Here is a 20,509-nt window from a genome sequence, read left to right as displayed (position 1 = left end):
GAGACCAGCCAGGCTAGGTTCAGTCTGTGAGACTGGGGAGCCCCGCACCTGCGAAGATCCCTGAGCCAGCCCGGTCAAGCGCAGGGACCCCAGCCGCTGCCGGACGCCCAAGCCGCGGGCTCAGCAGGGATGCCGGGGCCCTGCGAGACCTCCCTAGGGGCGGGCCCCAAGCAGCAGCGCTGGGGGCTAGGTCTGCAGCCCTGCCCCGGCGTCGGGAAAGCAGTAACCACGCGTACACAGCCGCATCAAGGTCGAGTCGCTGGTGTATTGGGGTCCGCCCTGTGGGCGGGGCCCCGCCCACCCACAGACCCGCCCATGCAGGTCCCGCCCCCGGCCCGCTCCGGGCGGCTTCAGCGCATGTCCGTGTCCGGGCGCGTGTCCGTGTCTGGGCGCGTGTCCCTGTCCCTCCACGTCTGCCTCCGCCGGGTGAGCAGCTGAGCAAGCGCGGCCACCGGGACCCACAGCACGGGCAGCAAGGACAGCAGCACGCAGGCGGCGCGCACCCAGCCCGGGTAGAGCTTCTCCTGACGCGAGGGGAACAGCTCCTGTGGGACCACGGGCTCACTAGCTGGCGCCAGCCACCCTGGGCCGTGAGGCTGACCCCCCTGCTCCTCAATCAAGGGGCAAGAGCCACCTGCCCACCCGGACTTGGGTGGGAATGGAAAAGGCGCGGCCAGAGCAGTGGCCAGGACTTGTGGCCGCACACCACCGCTCCCCTGGGCCAGGAGTTTGGGGACCTGGGCTGAGCTTCTCCTGGGGCCGGGGACTCCCCCAGGCAGGCCTAGGTGTCGTGTTCTGGAACCAGAGGGGCTACATGGCCTCAACCCACTGGGCATCGTTGGAGGCCGTGTCCCCAGCTTTCTCCCCTATACACTGGGTGGCACCACCCACCCGGCTGCAGGTACCATGGAAATTCTTCAAAAATACATGGTCACTCCTCCTTCACCTGTCCTTGGTGTTCTGCTAAGGAGGGACTTTCCGAGACACGTTTGGGGAGGAGTGGCGTCCACGTTCCTGAGAAGGGGTGGCATGGTGAGGTTTTGAGCGGCCACCAGCGGGGACTCAGACGCGGTATGTCAGGGGCCGGCGCTGCTCAGAGCTCCTGAGGCGTTTTCAGAGGGTGGCTGGCATTTCAATCCCTCCTTGGGAGGCTCTTGTATGCAAACGGCCTCCAGCCAAACTGACCCACTGGGTGGCAGTAGGGGTCTGTGCATGACATCTCTTGTCACAGACCAGGAATGGGCAGTTGTCCAGCTGCCCGTCCCCATGCCACATGGGCAGGACACAGTCAGGGAGGATGAAGCCACATCCCCAAGAAGGAGCTCCAGGGCCGTGTGGGGTCCCTGGGCTCTGGGCACTGCTCAGTTTCTCACTCCACTGACCAGGCGCTTGCCCATGGTCACCCCGATGCCATTTCTGATCCCAGTGGGCACTCAGGGGCGCTGCACAAAGCCCATCCTGTTCACATCCCCGACTTCCCAGTTTGCCAGGCAGAAGCGACCACGCCACCTTGTCACTAGGACGTGAATGTGTACCGCATGGGTCATTGGGCACTGGATGGCACCATGGGGGCCAGACCGAGCCCGAGGGGCCCCAGGACTCCCCAGGTTCCCACCGGAAGGACCTACGTATTTGGGGTTCCAGGCCTTGTAGCTCAGTGGCTTCCGGGACAGGAGGGTGATGTAAGCCACGAAGATGGTCAGCAGCAGCAGGGGACTGACCAGCCTCCAGGTCAGCCGCCAGTAGGGGCTGGGCCGCCTCCCAGTCATCCACGCAATGTCATCGCAGAACCTGCACCAGATGCTGGGCTCAGGCTCCACATGGCCTGTGGAAGGTCCACCCACTCCAAGCCGAGGACCGGACCCTAACCGGGTTCCAGCCTGCACCCTCTGGTGCCTCAGCAGCTCCCCAGGGCAGAACATTCTCGGCGGTCTGGGTAGCTGCGGCTTGTACCTGTGCCCGGCAGCCATTCCGCGTCCCACCCTGGTGGGTCCCAGAGGAGTGCTCGGTGGGGCAGCAGCTCACCGTTTCATTCCATAAACATAAATGACACCCACAACCTCGAGGAAGGCCAATATGAGCAGGTTCAGGGAAGCGGCAAAACTGTCGAAAATCTCCAGCCAGTAGTTCCCAGACTGCAGTGTGAAGCAGGTGGCGGAGAGGAAGCAGAGCAGGCAGACCAGCCCTGGGGCAGTGGGAGAGGGGTGTGGGGGGTAAGGGGGTGGGGGGTGGAGGTGTGGGGAGGGTCAGGAGGAAGCCAGCCAGGCAGACCAGCCCTGGGACAGCGGGGAGAGCCAGGGCACCTGGGCTGGAGATTTCTCTGGGCTTCCCACCCTCCATCCCTGCCCTCTCCAGTCTCTTTCCTGTATTGTGCTCAAGGAGCAGGAAGGACCTGCTTTACTGCTGCGGATGGGGGAGGTGGCCTCTGGGGCCGTGGGGGAGGGGCAGCCCTGACCCTCCCTCGACCCGACCCTCGGCTCTCCCATGATGGCTGTCAGCAAGGAGCAGCCTGGCTCAGCCTTTCCCTGAACTCAGGCTTAGCCCCTTGCGCTCTCCATCCAGGAGGGGCGTCTGGACAGCAGGTGGGAGTGGACGGCCAGATGCCGGGGACGGGTCCTCCAGGGCGGCCGAGCTGTGCACTCACCAGTCAGGGCCTCCTTGGGGGCCCATCTGGGCAGGACCCCCACGTCCAGCAGGGGTGTGATGACCGCCTCCACGGTCCCGAACATGGTTGATAGCCCCAAGGTGAACAGCATCCCGAAGAAGAGCACGGCCCACGCAGGAGCCCCTGGCATGTGGAGGACGGCCTCCGTGAAGACGACGAAGGCCAGGCCCGGGCCCGAGGCACTCTGCAATACACAGAGCCCCAGGCTTCGGGCCATGCACACACACACTCCACCACACACACACGCCTGCCTGCAGGACACACACTCTCCCAGGCCGAGGACACGAGTGCACATCACCCCTCCTGGTGTCGGGCTGAGGTGGCTCAGGGCTGGCCATGCCTTCTGGGAGACCAGGCTGCAAGCGCAACTCTGCAGGGGAGGGTCCTTCCCCTTTAATAACCCATAGCAGGCAGCTGGGCCTAGAACCCAGGGCCTTTTATGCCTTGAGTCAGGTACCCTAAGATGCATCCCACACCTGCCTCCTGGATGTGCACTCCCGCTTGTGCCCCCAGGTCTGGGCATCCACTGGCCCTGAGTGTGGCTGGACTCCAGCCATGCCTTGGCACTGTGACCCTCATGCTGGCCCCCCCCTCTCCTGGGGTCTGGGCACCAGCAATGCCCACTCTCTCGGGTCAGCCCAACCCCCAAGACTGCTGGGTGCAGTGTCTGCTGGACACAGCTGCCCCCGGGGCTTCGGATTTCCAGGAGGCCTGGCAACCTGAGACAAAGACAGACCAGGGTCCTCGGTTCACAGGCCCTGGCCCTGGGTCTGTGGGAATTGTTTGTAGACTTTGGCAGTGGGGCACAGCCAGCGTGGCCCTGGTGCTCCTGTGGATGGCCCCGCCTGGCTACCCCAGGGGGTGTGCAGGTACCTTATCCAGAAAGTCTTCCAGGAGGCAGGCCTTCAGGGGGAGCTGGGCCACCCTCTTGGGCCAGGTGGCGTTCAGGTGCATGAGGACAGCCAGGTAGTCGTCCCTGGAGATGCTCTGCTCTGGGAAGTCAAACTCGTTGATGAGGCTGAGGATGTTTCTGTGGGGACAGAGAGGACTGTGGGCTCATGGCCCTGGTTCCCAAACACATCCAGAGAAACCCTTGGTTGGTGCCGGGAAGAACAGCATCCCTGGGAAGGCTGGGCCCCTCCTGCCCCTGTTGGGATCGTGTGGATGCCTGTGCTGTGACAGGGCGGCACTGGTGGGGGCACGGTTTACTCCACGCACACTGCTGGGTTGGGGGAGAAGCTGCTCTCTACCCCCCTGGGCTTGGAAGGGGAGCACTCCCCCATGAGTGCAAAGGGGATGGGGGTGGTGGCAGCTTCCTCACTTCAAAGGTGGGTCCTGATTCGCCGTGAGGGGCTGCCCTGCAGACAAGGACCTGGGCTTCTGAAGGTTTGCTGGGAGGACTTCAGCCCACCTGCCCGCCCTTCTGTCTCCACTGCCAAAGGCTCATTCTGTCCTCGGGGCTTAAGGTTCAAGCACAGACAGCCAAGGGCGGGGCACATCTATACCAGCAAACACCTTTTTGGGGCTCCAGCTGTTCCTAGAACAATCCTGAAGAGAGAGGCCTCCCTCCCCTCACTTCCAGCCCCGTGTGGCATGCAAGGCCAGCTTGGGCTGCACGGCGCAGGGCATTGTGCGCGTGGCTGGTCCTTATCCACCCGCTCACTAAGATGTGCTTGTAACCCCAAGTCAATATTTGTGCACTTTTGTGGTTATTTGCGACATTCAGAGTGAGCAGAAATCGGAGTTGCCCGCCAGGCACGTCCCCAGCTGGGGCTGAACGAAGCCCAGCTCTGCCTTCTTGACCCGGCTTATCCTGTAAAGCGCTGTCCTTTCTGTGGCCTGTGAATGCTATGTTTTCCACTTTTGTGTGCGTTTTCTTGGTGACGTCCCTATTGAAAAGTGCCGTCGGGTGCAGTGCTGACGTGCTGCCCTGCTCCCAAGCACAGGAGGCTGGGGTTGGAACACTCAGGGCCGGTCACTTTCTGGGTGGGGCTGTCCTGGACACTGTAGGCTGCTGTAGCATCCTCGGCCTCCCCCCGCCGGATGCCAGGCACACCCCTCACACAAGTGTGGCCAATCAAAAATGTCTCCATATGCTGCCACATGTACCCTGGTGGGGTCAGAGTCACCCCATGTTGCAGGGACATGCTATCTGCCCAGTGGGTTCTCAAGGACCTGCCTGAAGGTAGTTCACAAGCAGGTCGGGTGCTCTAAGAAGGCTGTGGGTCTGACGAGGCAGCTGCCTGTGCAGGGGACAACCTAACTGCATCAGGTCCTGGGACCACCGCAGCAAACGACCAGCAATGGTGCCTTAAAACCACAGGAATTCATCCTCTCCCATTCTGGAGAACTGTGACATCTGAAATCCCAGTGTGGCCAGGCCGCGCCCCTCCTAAGCCTGCACAGGAGACTCCTCCCACCTCTTCCAGCTTCTGCACCTTCAGGCGTCCCGGTGCCATGGCCACAGTGCTGCGACCTCTGCCTCTGTCTTCACGTAGCCTCCCCCTCTGTGTCTGTCTACTCTTCTTATAAGGACTCCAGTTATTGGATTTAGGGCCTACCCTACTCCAGGGGGACCAATCCGACTTAATTACATCTGCAAAGACCCTTTTCCAACCAGGTCACATTCTGACGTTTTGGGTGGAAGTGACCTTCTGGGGACACCATTCACTCCACACCCTACAGAAATGAAATGTGCCCACGCCACCCTTCCTCATGCGGTGGGATTCTCGGTGTGACGGGCACCTGCCTGGTGGCTGTGCCCTACAGAGCCCGGCGTGGCACCTGTGCTCACCTGTCCAGGCAGTGCTCATAGTCATTGGTTGCCTTGAACCCCAGGACGGAGAAGACAGCGATGGACGCGTACAGGGAGGTCATGCTGTTGACCAGGGCGATGACCACTGCATCCTTCTGGCAGTCATTCCTGGGCACAAACACACGCTCATCACGGGCTTTGCAGGCGGTAACTGGGCCTCACCCAGGGGAGGAAGTGAGGAGGGGGCTTCCCTCCTTGACCCTCTCTCCCGCCTGGGGTGCCCCTTCTCTGACCCAGGGGCTGCTGCTGCCAGTCCTGGAGTCTCAGGATGGCCTCGGACCCCTCCCCACAGTCTCCTCCAGCAGCCCCAGCTCAAGGTTGCTAAGGGTCTGAAACCCATTCACACCCCGACCAAGGCCTTTGGGCCCACAGGAAGCTGAGAGGCAGGGCATTCATGGAGGATCTGAAATGTAGATGTTTTGGAAAATCACCTCCAAAGGAGAAACGCACATCAGCGCAGCTCCAGTGTGAGTTCAAGGAAGTAAGGTGTCAATCACAAAATTTAAAGCTTCCCTGGCGCCCCAGCTGGCACTTCCTTCCCTAAAGGCCACCAGCGGGCAGAGCTGCCCAGGGACCAACGTGCCCCTCCCATCTCATGCAAACTGCCTGCCTCTGAAGGGGGCAGAAATACTGGCAGCCACAGGAAATAAGGCTTGTTTCAGGTTCATCACAGTGCACTGGGCTATGGATTTTATGATCCGTGGAATTGCACTTTGAAGGGCCCTGTGCATATTATGACATCATAAAAGCAGTACCTGCTCACGTCGCCACCAATGGGCCTTGAGTCTATTTCAGGTGACCATCGAGGCTTTTATGGCCCCATGTGTCATGTGCATTTTGATTGGTATCGTGCCCAGTTACACCCCGGTTCCTGGGTGTGATTATCCAGGCTGTCTTCCTGCAGCCAGCTCCGGACGTGCTGGGAGCTGCTGCGAGGCCCCAGGCCGTGGCGTGAGGTTCTTATCTCAGGTTCACACAAGGCCACCCTTGGATCCACAGTGTGATCCTGAGATCAGGAAGTGCTCGGGGCGTCTCCCCAAAGCTTCTCTGGCTGGACAGCTGAACCTGGCTGCCTACCTGGGTGAGTTGTAACTTGCAAAAGCGATGTGTCCTCCAAAGGCCAGGGACAGAGAGAAGAATATCTGGGTGGCTGCGTCCAGCCACACCCGGGGGTTCTGGAGAATGTGCATCTGGAATGAGTCAGGGAGAGTGTCTCACTCAGCAGGCACACCGCACCAGCTGGTGGTCCTGACTGTTCCAGAATGTTCCCAAGGCGGCTTTGGGGACACTTGTGAGCAAGTGCGACCTGTACAGACACCAGGAACAGGGTAGGACCATACAGGGGTGCAGGTGTGGAGTGGCAGCTCTGGACACGGCAAATGCCAGGCCCCTGTCCGGGACGTGGCCGAATGAGCCGGTGGCGGTCAGGCCCACGTGAGAACGTAGCTGGCAGGGTTTTTGGGGCTGGAGATGGGTTTGAGCAGCTCCTGCATGGGCATGTTTACTGTGACCTCTCTAACCTGGCAGTTCTGGGTGATTTGAAGTCCTGAAGGCAGGGATGCCATGCACGGAGCCTGGCTTTTCTGCTTCTGGGGGACCCGGGAAGGTGTCCTCTGTCTTCTGCTAGGACTCCGGGCATACGTGCCCATGCCCAGGTGGCCACTCCCACACCAGACCCTGGAAACTGTCTCGGGACGCTGGGCAGGGAGTGCTGTGATCTGGGATAGTATGGAATGCTCTAGAAGCCGTGCAGGCTCCTGGAGCAGGCTCTGGCTCCTGTAGCTCCCTGGTGGGGTGCATGGAGCTGGACAAGGCCCTTGGTGGAGTCGGGCTCAGAGCAGGGACATCTGATCCCCAGCCAGCCTCTCCCTGAACCCTGTTGCTCCTCCCCTGACCCCTCACATCCATGTCCACTTGGTGTCCCACAGGTGCCAAAGTCCACCTGCCCCAGATCGAAGTCCTCCTCCAGGCCCACTCCAAACCTGACCTCTCTCCTGAGGCCCCAGGCTCACTCCAAACCTGACCTCTCTCCTGAGGCCCCAGGCTCACTCCAAACCTGACCTCTTTCCTAAGGCCCTCCTCCTCCTGTGCCATCCTGGGCCAACCTCACCCCTGACCACCAGGCAGCCCAGCTGCTGGAGTGGCTCCTGGCCTCTCACGCTCCCAGGCGAGGGAGGGAGCTGCTGGCCACGGCCCTGAAATGTGTGTGCTGGAGGCCCTGAACTTTGATCCAAGACCCACTTACGTTGGGAGTGAACAAGTAGATGAGTCCTTTTGTTGCCCCCGGCAGGGTCAGCCCTCTGATGAGAAAGATGGTCAGGACCAGGTAAGGGAACAAAGCTGTGAAGTAAATCACCTTAAAAGAAAAGGTTGAGTCATGAGACTTGGAATGGCCTCTGGTCCGTCCACAAGCCTTAGAGAAGCAGGCAGGCTCCAGACACCGCCCTGGTGGTCAGAGTAGCCGCCTCTGGTACGGGGTCGACCAGGACGGATGGGGGTGCACCTTGGGGGATGGTGGGGTGCAGGCTCAGGGCAAGCTCGGAGGGTTTGGGGTTCACCAGAGACGGTCACATGCACATTCGTTTACGTGTTTGTGCCCCATGGAGCACTGGCCATCTGGGAGACTCAGGCCTCCTTTGAGCAAAGGGGCTGGGCCCTGAAGAGGGGTCTGGGCCATACCCCCTCCCTGGCCTCCCTCTCCCAAGCCACCGCCTCCACTTGCCTCTCTCCTGGCCACCCTCGTTTCTGACTATATCCTTTCCCTTCTTTGGTCCCCTCTCCGGCCTCCCTCCTGTCCACTCTCAAGTTCTCAGCCCTTCTGTGTGGCCAGAGTCCTCTTCCTCCCATCCTGATGCCCCCACCTGGCTGCACCTACCCTGTTCCCCTTCTGCCCACATACAGCTGTTTCCCACTTCTCATCAGCTGTGGACAAGGGTCTGCACACTAGGCGTCCACATGGAAAAGCATCTACAGATGGATACTCCTCTCCTCAGTTCCCCCAATACAGACTGACTGCAGAATCACCTGGGATGCATTTTCTTTTTTTGAGACAGAGTCTTACTCTCTTGCCCAGGCTGGAGTGCAATGGCCCAATTTTGGCTCACTGCAAACTTTGCCTTCCGGGTTCAAGCAATTCTTCTGCCTCAGCCTCGCAAGTAGCTGGAATTACAGGCTCCCAACACCACAGCTGGCTAATTTTTTTTTTATTGGGTGTCACCATGTTGGCACGGCTGGTCTTGAACTCCTGACTTCATGTGATCCACCTACCTTAGCCTCCCAAAGTGCTGGGATTACAGGCGTGAGCCACTGTGTCCAGCTTGGGATGCATTTTTAAGGGCCTTTATAATAGGATTATTTGGAATTTCTGGCTGGCTGCTTTGTCTAATTCAGTAATTCCAGTCCTCTCAAGCATGAAGGCCCCTGCCCTCCACGTAAGAGGAATGGCAACCTCAGCACACTGAGACACTGCACAGGGCATGGGGCACTGGGGTCCTGAGACACTGCACAGGGCATGGGGTACTGGGGTCCTGAGACACTGCACAGGGCATGGGGTATTGGGGTCCCGTGTCTGAGGCCCACAGGTCAGGAGGCACGGTCCAGGGTGCATGGACTGAGCGCTGTCATTTGAAAAGAATCCACATATGTGTGATGCCAGACTGGAGATGATAGCACACACTCAAGAATACAGGGTGAGGACTCTTCTTGCTTGAGGGGCCCAGGCAAGTAGGAGGCTCAGGTTCTATTGGTCTTTTCTGCTGCTCCCAATGGAAGCCACATGGGTGAACATCAATACAGTTTTTCTCATTATTTAAGCCTCTTTGAAAGATAATCGCTTGTTTAAAACAAAACTGATAACAGTGCATTTGCTGTTTATATAACATGTTATAAGTAAAATGTATGACAACAATAGCGCAAAGCCTGGGAAGGGAAATGGGATAAAATGCAATGACATTCTTAAATGACCATAGAATGCCCCAAGATCACTTAATGATAGACCGTGACAGGCTAGAGATGTAGACTGTAACCTCTAAAGCAGTTACTAGAATAACAAGAGAGAGTTAAAGCTAAACCAACCAAGGAGTTAGAGCGGGATCCTGAAAAATACCTAGAGAAAGAGGGAAACGAGAATTAAAAAAACAGATGGGGCACATGGAAACACATCTGAGGACAGAGCTAAACCCAACCATATCAATAATCACATTAAATGTAAATGCTCTAAACACCCCAAATAAAAGGCAGAGATTGTCAGATTGGTTAAAACAGCCAGATCCAATTGTATGCTGTCTACAAGAAAAACACTTTCGACATAAAGATACAAAAAGTTTAAAAGAAAAAGGATGGAAAAAATACACTGTGTTAACATAGCCCAAAGAAATCCAGAGTGGCTATTTTAAAACAAACTCAATTTCAGAGCCAAGAATATCACCAGGATAAAAAAGCTTGCTTCGCAGTGATAATGGGATCAATTCCCTAAGAAGACATTGCAATCCTAAATGTTTATGCCCCTTGTAAGAGCTTGTAGACACAAAGCGAACACAGGTCAATGGGGAGGGGTCTTGGGGGCTGGAGGAAGCAAGAGAGGGGATCAGGCCTTGCCAGCTCTCACCTTCCCTGTAGTCTCAATGCCTCTGATGACACACATGTACACGACTGCCCAGGAAGCTGCCAAGCAGATGAGCAGCCACCACTGGATGGAGCCACTGTCATTGATGTCGGCTGTGATGTTCAGTGTCTGCCGGTACCAGAAGTAGCTCACGGCGCTGCTGCCCTGGCACTCCTCCACGAACCCTGAAACCGGGGGCCTGTCACAGGCTGGCTACGGAGTGTAGCACCCTCACCATGTGGCTCTTGAGCTCAGTTTCCCTGGGCTGCTTGCAACACTGCCCTTTTGGGCTGAGGTGCCCTTTCACTTCTTTCTGGGCCCAGGGCTGAGATGGAGAAACAGATGTGGCTGTGAAAATGAACAGGCTGAGTGAACCTCAAAGGGAAGCTCCACTTTGCGAAGGTTTATGAGCCCTGCTGAGCCGGGGCAGCCTGCAGCCCCTTGGACAACACTGTCACCGTGTAAAGCTGGTCCCCTCACTTCCTCCTGCCACCCACCATCCCAGACCCCCAAGGGTGGCACAGAAGCACTGGATGGAGAGCGGCTGCATGTGTCAAGTGTGTGACTGGCTGGTGCTTGGGGAGAAAGTGAGGCTGTGGCCAGGCGGGCAGATTGTCCTGTGACTCCCACTTCCTCCTTGACGGGGCCACAGGCTGATGCAGGGATCAAGAGGCAGCGTCTGACAACAGCAGGCTCCTGCGACGTCTCTCAGGACCCACTGCAGCCCATTTCTGGGACGCCTGACTGGGCAAATGTGGGGGCTCCCTCATGGAAAAGTCTGAGGATTACCGGTATCCCGACCGGGCCACTGCCCATGTCACAGGGCTCCTCCCTCCACACTGTCCTCTGGCCCCAAGTCTTCTTCTAGGTCTCCTTCTAAGGCCCTGCCAGTCATTGACCCAAGCACTGTCACCGCCCATTTCTGAGTGGGCATTGCCTGCCCCACGCTTGGCTGAGGGAAGGGCGTGGGCAGAGCTGGCCCCTCCGGGCCCTTTTCTTGGGAAATTTTCCTTCAGTGGAGCGTGGGGAAGATGTGGGAAGGGCAGTTGTGGGGCCCTGCCGTGTGCATTGAGAGAGGACTTAACTCCTCTAGGCCTGCCTGAAAATCAAAAGGCTGGTCTAAGTGACCCCAAGTGACCTTGGACAAGGTAGAAGGAATTTGGGACCCACAAACCATCACCCAGGAACTCGGGCTGCAGATAGCCTGTCCTGGGGCCACTTCTGGAGTGTGGCTGGGAGGAACCCTGGCAGGACCACCCACACTCAGAGAGGTGCCAGGAGGCTGACGGCACAGCCAGGGCTCTTGGCCTCCCCAGGGTGCCCAGCTCTGGCCCAGGACATCCAGGTGCAGACTCAGTGTTGGTCCCCGAGGCTGGCCTCATCCAGCACCAGCCCAGTGTGAGTTTTAGCAAAAGGCAGGAAGGAAAGAAAGGCAGAGTTGCTTCCTGAGCAAGTCATTGAAAGATATGACTGTCAGTTGAGTGCAGTGGCTCACGCCTGTCATCCCAGTGCTTTGGGAGGCTGAAGCAGGAGGATCACTTGAACCCTTGGGTTCAAGACCATCCTGGGCAACATATTGAGACCCCGTCTCTACAAAAAATAAAATAAGCTAGGTGTTGGCTGGGCGCGGTGGCTCACGCCTGTAATCCCAGCACTTTGGGAGGCCGAGGCAGGCGGATCACGAGGTCAGGAGATCGAGACCATCCTGGCTAACACGGTGAAACCCCGTCTCTACTAAAAATACAAAAAAATAGCCGGGCGTGGTGGCGGGCGCCTGTAGTCCCAGCTACTTGGGAGGCTGAAGCAGGAGAATGGCATGAACCCGGGAGGCGGAGCTTGCAGTGAGCCAAGATAGCACCACTGCACTCCGGCCCAGGCGACAGAGCGAGACTCCGTCTCAAAAAAAAAAAAAATTAGCTGGGTGTGGAGGCACTTGCCTGTGGTCCCAGCTACTTGGGAAGTGGAGGTAGGAGAGTCACTTGAGTCAGGAGTTGGAGGCTGCAGTGAGCCATGATCGCACCACTGCACTCCAGCCTGCACGATAGAGGGAGACCCTGTCCCAAAAAAGAAAAAAAAAAAAAAAGAAAATATAACTGTCATTCATGTCTGGAGGATCTCCCCAGATGGAGCTCCTGGCTGAGGGCTGGACCCAAAGTCTGTTTTTTGTTTGTTTGTTCGATTGTTTTTTGATACAGAGTCTCACTCTGTCACCCCGTCTGGAGTGCAGTGGTATGATCTCGGCTATCTGCAACCTCCACTTCCCGGGTTCAAGCAATTCTTCTGTCTCAGCCTCTCAGCTAGCTGGGATTACAGGTGCCCGCCACCATGCCTGGCTGATTTTTGCATTTTGAGTAGAGACGGGGTTTTACCATATTGGTCAGGCTGGTCTTGAACTCCTGACCTCAAGTGATCTGCCCACCTTGGCCTCCCAAAGTGCTGGGTTGACAGGCGTGAGCCACCGCGCCCGGCCTAAAGTCTTAAATCTAACAACGGCAGTGCCCTCTCATGACCATGCCGTGCACAGGGCTGCAAGGGGACCTCGGTGGTCCAGACCTGGCAGGGAAGCACAGGACAGCGTGGAGGTCATAATAACTGGACTGCACGTGTGCTCCTGGGGAGACTGAGGCACGTGCATGTGCACACAGAGCAACCGGTTCCCAGCCCTCCCCCTGCGGTGAGCATCCGCCACCCGCAGCTGCTCTGATGCCGGGCACACTGCAGCGCATGCCTCTCTCGGCCGTGTGCAGACCCACACAGCAGCCGGCGCCCAGCTCACCTGTTCTGTTGAGGTCCAGTGGGCAGGAGCTCCAGGGCAGCGGGTGCTGGAAGGAGTTGAGGAGGTACCACAGCACCCACGCCACGATGGTGTTATAGTACAGGCTGATCAGGAAGGACAGCGTGACACAGCCCAGCCCTGTGGACAGGGACCATGTCAGGCAGCCCCAGGGCTCCTCCCAGCTCCCTCTGCCCAGAAGCAGTGAGAATAAAACAAAATAACAACATAAAATAACACATGCTGAAGGGCTTGGCTGAAAGCCAGGCCTCCCTCACACCTCACACGTGAATGGCAACACCAGCTTCCAGGTCCTTCCGGGATGTCCCGGCACACACGGTCTCCGTTTCTGATTCTCCCCAAGTCACCGCTGCTTCTCACACACACCCAAGGGCTCCCTGCCATCCCGCCCGCTGGCCTGGCCTGGTCACTTCCGTACCACAGGCATGGACCCGCCCCCGCCCCACCTCTCATCCAGGAGGGCCCTGTCCCTGGCAGCCTCAGTCAGGGCACAGGAGGACGGTAGCCTACCTACTCCACTGAGGTACGGGGAGATGGCCGTCCACACGCCGACACTGCCCTTCCGCAGTCGCTGGCCGATGGCGAGCTCGACATGGAAGATGGGGATCCCCTCAAAGACCAGTGCGATGACGTAGGGGATGAGGAAGGCCCCTGTGAGGAGGGGGTGGTCAGCACCTGCCCAGGGTTGGGGGCTGGTGGAGATTGTGGCGTGGGCCGGGGGAGCCACCTGTGGTCTTCAAGGGGCAGACGGGACCTGAATGTTGGAGGCACCACTTGGGTGGTGGAGACACCCTTGGGGTGCTGTCGGGTTGCCAAATCCTGCCTCTGATTTCGGCTCAGTTGCTGAGACCTCTGATCAAGAGAGCAGGGCCCTGGAGGGGAGCAGGGCCCTGGAGGGGAGCAGGGGGCCCGAAAGGAGGCAGCCGGCCCTGGACTAGGACTTGGGGTCTAAGCGTGACCCCTGTGTTGCATTTGCTGAGGGACCAGCATTGTTTGTGGCACCTGCCTTTTCCTGGGGGCTGCTGTGACCGGCAGTGGGGACTCACTCTGTGGGAAGAAGGCATGCAGGGGCCTGGCGGAATCACTCAAAGCCTCCACCATTAGCCTCCCCATGGGAAAACAGCTCCTTTCATTAATGTGATTTTCTGAAAATTCATGAGTCAGCAGAAATAAAGTGTTGACTGAGCATGTTTCTTAAACACCCCAGTCACCAGAGGAGGTCTGGCTGCTTTTGTGTGAGGTCGCCTGTTGGCTCCCCGGCTTCATGCTGCTCTTGTTGGAGCCTCATGCAACAGATGGCGTGAGCTGCTCTGTTCCCACAGGGACCCCAGGGCGGCTTGAGGGCTGCTCTGTTCCCACGGGGACCCCGGGGCGGCTGGCGGGCTCTCCTGGGAACTGGAACCATCTTTGCTCATGGGGATGTCGCAGAAGAGTGGTGTCTCAGACCGAGACTCTGAGAGCTGCATCAGGGCTGGACCTGTCCCCCCACATCCTGGCATCTCGGGCCTCTGTACCTCCATCCAGCGCCATGATGGGGGCGCCCACAGGCACAGCAGGATGAAGGCCCTACGGGCCCCAGGGCAGGAGGAACAGGCCGGCTCCACTTCCTGGAGCCAGTGGAAGCACCCAGTAGAGATGAATGGCCGTGCCTTCTGCCTGGGGCACCCGCAGTGGAAGGGGCAGACAAGGTGCCAGGGCCTGGTGCTGAGGATGCGAGCAGGGCTGGCTTCCCCTGGAGTCCACAGACCCTCCTGGCCCCAGCGGCAGAGCTGGGCATGATCGATTCCTGCAATTTGACCTCTAAGTTCAGCTGCTGCCTATAAGACCTGCTGGGAGGATGCTGGCTCTCCCGGGCTCCTCCACGGGCTCTTCCGTGGGTGTCCCTATGCTGCCGAGGAGGCCCCTGGGTCTGCACGCTGCGTCTCAGTCCTCCTGGTGGCCTCACAGCGTCGGCAGCTGCACTGTTCCCCAAGCGAGTCACCATCTGTGCACGAGTTTGGGTCTCTGTGCGGCTCCACTTCTGTGCCCAGGGCTGTTGACTCCTCCCCACCTGCATGCATAGGTGCTGGGACAGGCTCCGGGGTGGCACTGACCTCAGGCCTTCTGCCCTAAGACGCTGACCTACATGGGTGCCAGCTGCCCGCAGTCTTCCCCGCCGTGCGTCTCCGCGCCTGGCGTCTCCTGTCAGCTCCACTTTGCCAGGCAGGGTCCAGCTTCTAGAAGCTCGTTTTCAGGTCATCAACACAGCCTTGCTCTGGGTTTGTGTCACCATGAGAATGTTCTGTGACTGCCACGGGGACAGGGAGGCCCTGGAGCGGGAGGTGAGCCCTCACCCCTGTTGGCTTCTGCACAGGACTCCAGGGCCAGCATGTGGGAATGGGACGGCTCTTATCCGTGCCATTTACACAGCGGCAGAAAGACAAGCATTGAAGAGGGGAAGCTGAGGTCTACGCGGTCAGCCTCAGGTGGAGGCACCTCACACCCCAAGATGCCTCCTGCTAGGGTGGAGACAGCCATGGCCAGGGCCTGGAGCAAAGGGGAACAAAACCCAGGACACCCCAGGGAGCTCATGGCAGGGAGTCACCATACCTGCTTTGCTCAGGGCCAGGCTCCCATGTGAATGGGGGACACCCCCAAGCCAGCCTCTCTTCCCCCACCTCCAGCCTGTACCACGAGAGCCCTTCTTCCCCCACCTCCAGCCTGTGCTGTGAGAGCCCCTTTTCCCTCCCCCACCTCCAGCCTGTGCTGTGAGAGCCCCTTTTCCCTCCCCCACCTCCAGCCTGCACCGTGACAGCCCTTCTTCCCCCACCTCCAGCCTGTGCTGTGAGAGCCCCTTTTCCCTCCCCCACCTCCAGCCTGTGCTGTGAGAGCCCCTTTTCCCTCCCCCACCTCCAGCCTGCACCGTGACAGCCCTTCTTCCCCCACCTCCAGCCTGTGCTGTGAGAGCCCCTTTTCCCTCCCCCACCTCCAGCCTGTGCTGTGAGAGCCCCTTTTCCCTCCCCCACCTCCAGCCTGCACCGTGACAGCCCTTCTTCCCCCACCTCCAGCCTGTGCTGTGAGAGCCCCTTTTCCCTCCCCCACCTCCAGCCTGCACCTGAGAGCCCTTCTTCCCTCCCCACCGCCTGCACCTGAGAGCCCTTCTTCCCCCACCTCCAGCCTGTAGTGTGACAGCCCTTCTTCCCTCCCCTCCACCTGCACCTGAGAGCTCTTCTTCCCTTCCCTCCGCCTGCACCTGAGAGCCCTTCTTCCCCCACCTCCAGCCTGTACTGTGACAGCCCTTCTTCCCTCCCCTCCGCCTGCACCTGAGAGCCCTTCTTCCCTTCCCTCCCCTCCAGCCTGCACTGCGAGAGCCCCTCTTCCCTCCCCCATCTCCAGCCTGAACCATGAGAGCCCCTCTTACCTTTCCCCTGTTCAGCCTGCACTGTGAAAACATCACTTCCCCCCACCCCCAGCCTGCACCGTGGAGCACCCCCAGCCTGCACCGTGGAGCCCCTCCTCCCCCCGACCTCCAGACTGCACCTGAGGTCTCGCAGCCGGTGTGTGACCAGCCACCCCTCCCACAGTAGTGGCTTCGTGGCCACACTCAGGCCTCAGGCACACAGTGGCCGAGTGGAGGACAGATGTGGGTGGTGTGGGCACCACGTTGTGGTGGGCAGGAGCTCCGGGTTCCAGATATGGGATCCACTGTCCAGATATGGGATCCCTGGAGCACTGCAGACTCCAGGCCAGCAGGTGCCCTGGGCCCCATTGGCCCCTGCTCTGTGGGGAGGGCCATCGAGCCTGGGCTGGGGCCTCAGGTGACCAGGCTGAGGTCAGTTTGGCAGAGACCACCCTGACGAGATCATCGAAGGGAAAGATTTGGGGAGAAGTGAGCTTCTGTCTGTGACTGATTTGGGGAAGCTGAATCTGCTGTGTTTAGGGGAGAGGAGATGAGAGGGTTTTCTGTGAATATGAGATTGAGGCCACAGCTAGCATCTTCACGAAATAGGAGCATCCACTCTGTGGTACACCGGATGCATTTAAAGCCATATTTAGACTGCCACGTGGGCGTAAATGTAAATAAAAAACCAACCAGAGTGTTGTGGTTGGGGGTGGTGGCTCTGTTGGCCAACCCAAGCCCAGCACGGAGGGCGCTTTCCCTGGCCTGCATGGGCACGGGTCTCACTGGGCAGCCTTTACGTTGAACGCGCGGGAAGAGACAGTCAGTCCATGCATTTTTTCCGAATTTGAAGAAAGAAAGGTTGATTCCACATGGTAAGAATATCTACACAACTCCTTTTTGGGTGTTTACTTTGAGACAGCATCTTGCTCTGTCACCCAGGCTGGAGTAGAGTGGCACAGTCATGGCTCACTGCAGCCTCGACCTCCCAGGCTCACGCCATCCTCCCACCTCAGCCTCCTGGGTAGCCAGGGCTACAAGTAGTCGCCAGCACACCCGGCTAATTTTTATATTTTTTATGGAGACAGGGTTTCGCTATGTTGCCCAGGCTGCAGCTCCTAGTTTCAACAATTACTTGAAGTTTAGCAGTGTCATTCATGAGCAGGGAGGACGCAGTGGTGTCTGCTGAAGACGGGAAAGGTGGCTGTGAACGGCTGGCTGCTGTTACAATCGTCCACGCAGGATCGAGAGAAACCTGCATCCCATTGCACCGAGGCTGAGAGATGCAGAGGCCGCAGTACAGCCACTGAGCAAATGCAGAGGAGAAGCAGGCTCTGCTCAGAGCAGCGGCAAAAGCCAGGGATTGCTGAGAATCGACCAGAGACACGCCCCGGGTCATGATGGAGAGACCTGCAGGAAGGCAGAAAGGAGACCGAGCCGGCAGCCACGAGGGTGCAGACGGTGCTCCAGTGCCGGCCGCCACTGTCTGGGCACTGCCTCCAAGGGGTGAAGGCCGTCAAGGTGGAAATTCCCCCCAGGCAGTGTAGAAAGCAGCGCAGGGCCGAGGGAGCACCGAAGAATCTCTTCTGGAAATTGACAACCTGGTGCAAAGCTCAGAGGAAAAGTGGTAGCTGGCAAAATTTCAAAGAATAAAAAAAAATGGCCTTGCTCTACTACTAGGCGTCGAGACTTACAAAAAAGCCATAGTAATTAATGCAGTGTGGTTTTTGGTGCAAGAATCCACAGATCTCAGCAGCACCTACGAGATACAGAAGTCGGTTGAACACTGGAGGCAGGAAGTAGTGCGGAGGGGGCGTGCTTGATGAGTGACCTCAGTTGTGTGGACACAGCCAGCCCAGGGCCACCAGCTTAGTCATAAAAGCTTTCTGGGTTGAAAGCTTAAACCACAGCAAGTGTTAGAGTGTCCCGGGCAGCTGGCCTGAACCCGTCGCTTGGCATTTACGAGTCTACGTTCCTTTGATTTAAAGGCGCTGAATATGTAATAAAGCAGCTGCCATGAAATGTCATAGATGTGATAAAATCACTGTAAATCTTTACCGCAACGTTTTGCTACATTCTGTTACAATGTTGCTTTACAAGTCTTAGCTTTGAAGAGAACACTTATGTAGTTAAATACTTATGAATGGGAGAGCAAATAATATTCGCCTTTGGTAGTCATGGGTATATGCAAGTTTTAAAAGCTGCACAGTACCTGCTTCTGAATTATATCTTGTTTTCAAAATCATCAATGAGGGATCCTCACAGTGAGACAAAGCGAAGGGCATGTTCACACATGGGTGGGGTGAGAATGCTGACGGCAGGGCCCTTAGGAAACACCTGAGTTAAATAAACTTGGATGTTTCATGACGTGCGACCCAGTGGCTTGCATCAGGAGACTGATGGCAGAGTCGTTCATGAATGGAGCAGCCCTGAAGTCCCTGCGCAGCTGGTGGGCAGGGCTGTTCTCCCTCCTCAGCAGCACCGCAGGTGGGGGCCTCCCCAGCCTTGCCCCAGCGTGCAGCAGCTGAGTTTAGGGGAGGCTAGTGCCAGACACTTCCAGCACACTGCAGGCGCTTAGCAATGGTAACTGGGTTTTGGTGGGCAAGGCATCGGCGGGCACGGCGTCAGTGGGCAAGGCGCTGGCGAACGAGGCGTCGGTGGGTAAAGCACTGGCCGGCATTTCCAGCTCTGCGTGAAGCCTGCTGCCCCCACAACCTTGCACGCTCTGGTGACTCTTAGCAGACTGAGCTGCAGCACAGGCAGTGAGGGCCCCGGGAGCCAGGGACGCCGCAGCGCGGACAGCGAGGGCCCTGGGAGCCAGGGACGCCTCTGCCCTCTGCTTTAGGGCTTTGGTGCTTTCAGAAATGCCTTCAAGGGGACTCTTTCATGAGGAGAAGATCCAAGGCCCAACGCGCCCTCTCCAGCCCCAAACCCTCAAACAGACCCCAGTGCCGCGAGGGTGGCGGTGACGGGTGTTTCTTTTTGTTTTTTCCGTTTGTGCACATTTCCAGCATTTTCTGCATGTTGAGAATCTTTTCTTAAGCAGGAGGAAAAACCCTTTAAAGGAGTAACCTTATAACAAGGGATAGTTGTGCGGGGGTCTCAGAGAAGGAGCTGAGGGCCTGGGGAACAGGCTGACCAAGCAGCCCGGCCTGGCCTGAGGAGGACTCTGCAGCCTGGGAACCCCCTGCCCGTGGCGCCTGGGGAAGACCTGGGTGTCCTTGGGTGATGGGTGATGTTGTACGTTGGCTCCCTGAGAGCGGTGGTTCATGCCTGTCCCTGCCTCCTATGTCCCCACATGGTGAGCAGAGTGTGACCCCTGCATGAAGAGAAGCAGGCACAGGGTGAGGGGAGGCTCGGGGTGCGTGGGAGCCTATTCAGTCACCAATGCACTTCTGGGGGTGGCGAGTCCAAGGGTCAGTAAAGTCACCCAGACAGTTCTGAGCATCCCGGCACCCCCTACAGGGCTCTCCCAGACAACCAAAGCCAGGGAGGCGAGGGGTGGGCCCCCAAATTCCTTCAAAGAACCTCGGGGAAGGGCACCTGAGCACATGTCTGGACACACCAAGGCTGTGGCGAGGAAACCCAGAGCGGATTGCGTGTTCTTAAAAGAACAGACAACATTCAAATGGAAGAGCACTCACTGCTTGTAGTGTGTGGGTCAGGCAGGGTGGCCCATTCAACCTGACCCCTGGCAGGAAGCTGCCCTGAGGTCCTGGAAGACCACAGCGGACCCCGAGGGGACTGGACCCTCCCTGCTGTGGGCAGTGGTGAAGCTGCCCTGAGGTCCCGGAAGACCGCAGGTGGGCCCTGAGGGGACTGACTCTGCCGTGGGCAATGGTGCACCCTGGTTTCCAGAAGGAGTGACTCCGCCCAAGCACTGGGGATGCGTGGCAGGCGCCTGGCGGGTCAGGGTGCAGATGGCCTCCGCTGCTTAGAAGTCTGCCCCAGGACACAGGCGGGTGCTTACCTCCTCCATAGGTCTGGCACAGGTACGGGAACCGCCAAATGTTCCCCAGCCCCACGGCAAACCCGATGCAGCTCAAGAGGTACTGGGCCTTGTTGTCCCACTTGGGCCTCTCATCCCCGAGGTCACTGGCGGCCGGGTCTGGTTCTGGGGCATGAGCCATGGTGACTGAGTGCCCCAGGCTTCAGGGCAAGGGTGGTGCCTCACTCCACACCCAGCACTAGAGAGCCGTCTCCAGCCTCTGCCAGCATTTGGAAACCACAAGCAGCCCCCCTGCAGTTGTATT

The 20,509-nt window shown here is 58.4% G+C and overlaps 1 protein-coding gene across 1 annotated transcript; it reads right to left on the bottom strand.

Annotated features, from left to right (window-relative positions):
• Positions 1 to 247: 247 nt before the first annotated feature.
• On the bottom strand, positions 248 to 20,509 carry SLC6A18 (solute carrier family 6 member 18). The gene is made up of 12 exons (XM_030813774.1): positions 20,227 to 20,509; positions 13,388 to 13,528; positions 12,860 to 12,997; positions 10,087 to 10,268; positions 7,726 to 7,836; positions 6,558 to 6,670; positions 5,460 to 5,588; positions 3,539 to 3,695; positions 2,645 to 2,849; positions 2,026 to 2,185; positions 1,629 to 1,791; positions 248 to 545 (listed from the first exon to the last, which is right to left on the bottom strand). The coding sequence occupies exons 1-12, from the start codon at positions 20,384 to 20,386 to the stop codon at positions 351 to 353; spliced, it is 1,854 nt and encodes a 617-aa protein (XP_030669634.1). The 5' UTR covers positions 20,387 to 20,509; the 3' UTR covers positions 248 to 350.

The sequence above is a fragment of the Nomascus leucogenys genome, chromosome 6 (genome assembly GCF_006542625.1).
Source record: "Nomascus leucogenys isolate Asia chromosome 6, Asia_NLE_v1, whole genome shotgun sequence".
Lineage (NCBI taxonomy): Eukaryota > Metazoa > Chordata > Mammalia > Primates > Hylobatidae > Nomascus > Nomascus leucogenys.
The sequence above is the reverse complement of the archived record's forward strand: the minus strand, read 5'-3'. Positions and strand labels throughout refer to the sequence as shown.

Coding starts and splice junctions, on each gene's coding strand:
- SLC6A18 (XM_030813774.1), bottom strand. CDS start 20,386: ATGGCTCATGCCCCAGAACCAGACCCGGCCGCCAGTGACCTCGGGGAT. Junction 12,998..13,387: donor CCCGTACCTCAGTGGAGTAG/GTAGGCTACCGT, acceptor CCCTGTCCACAG/GGCTGGGCTGTGTCACGCTG. Junction 5,589..6,557: donor GCAAGTTACAACTCACCCAG/GTAGGCAGCCAG, acceptor GTTTGTGCCCAG/GAATGACTGCCAGAAGGATG.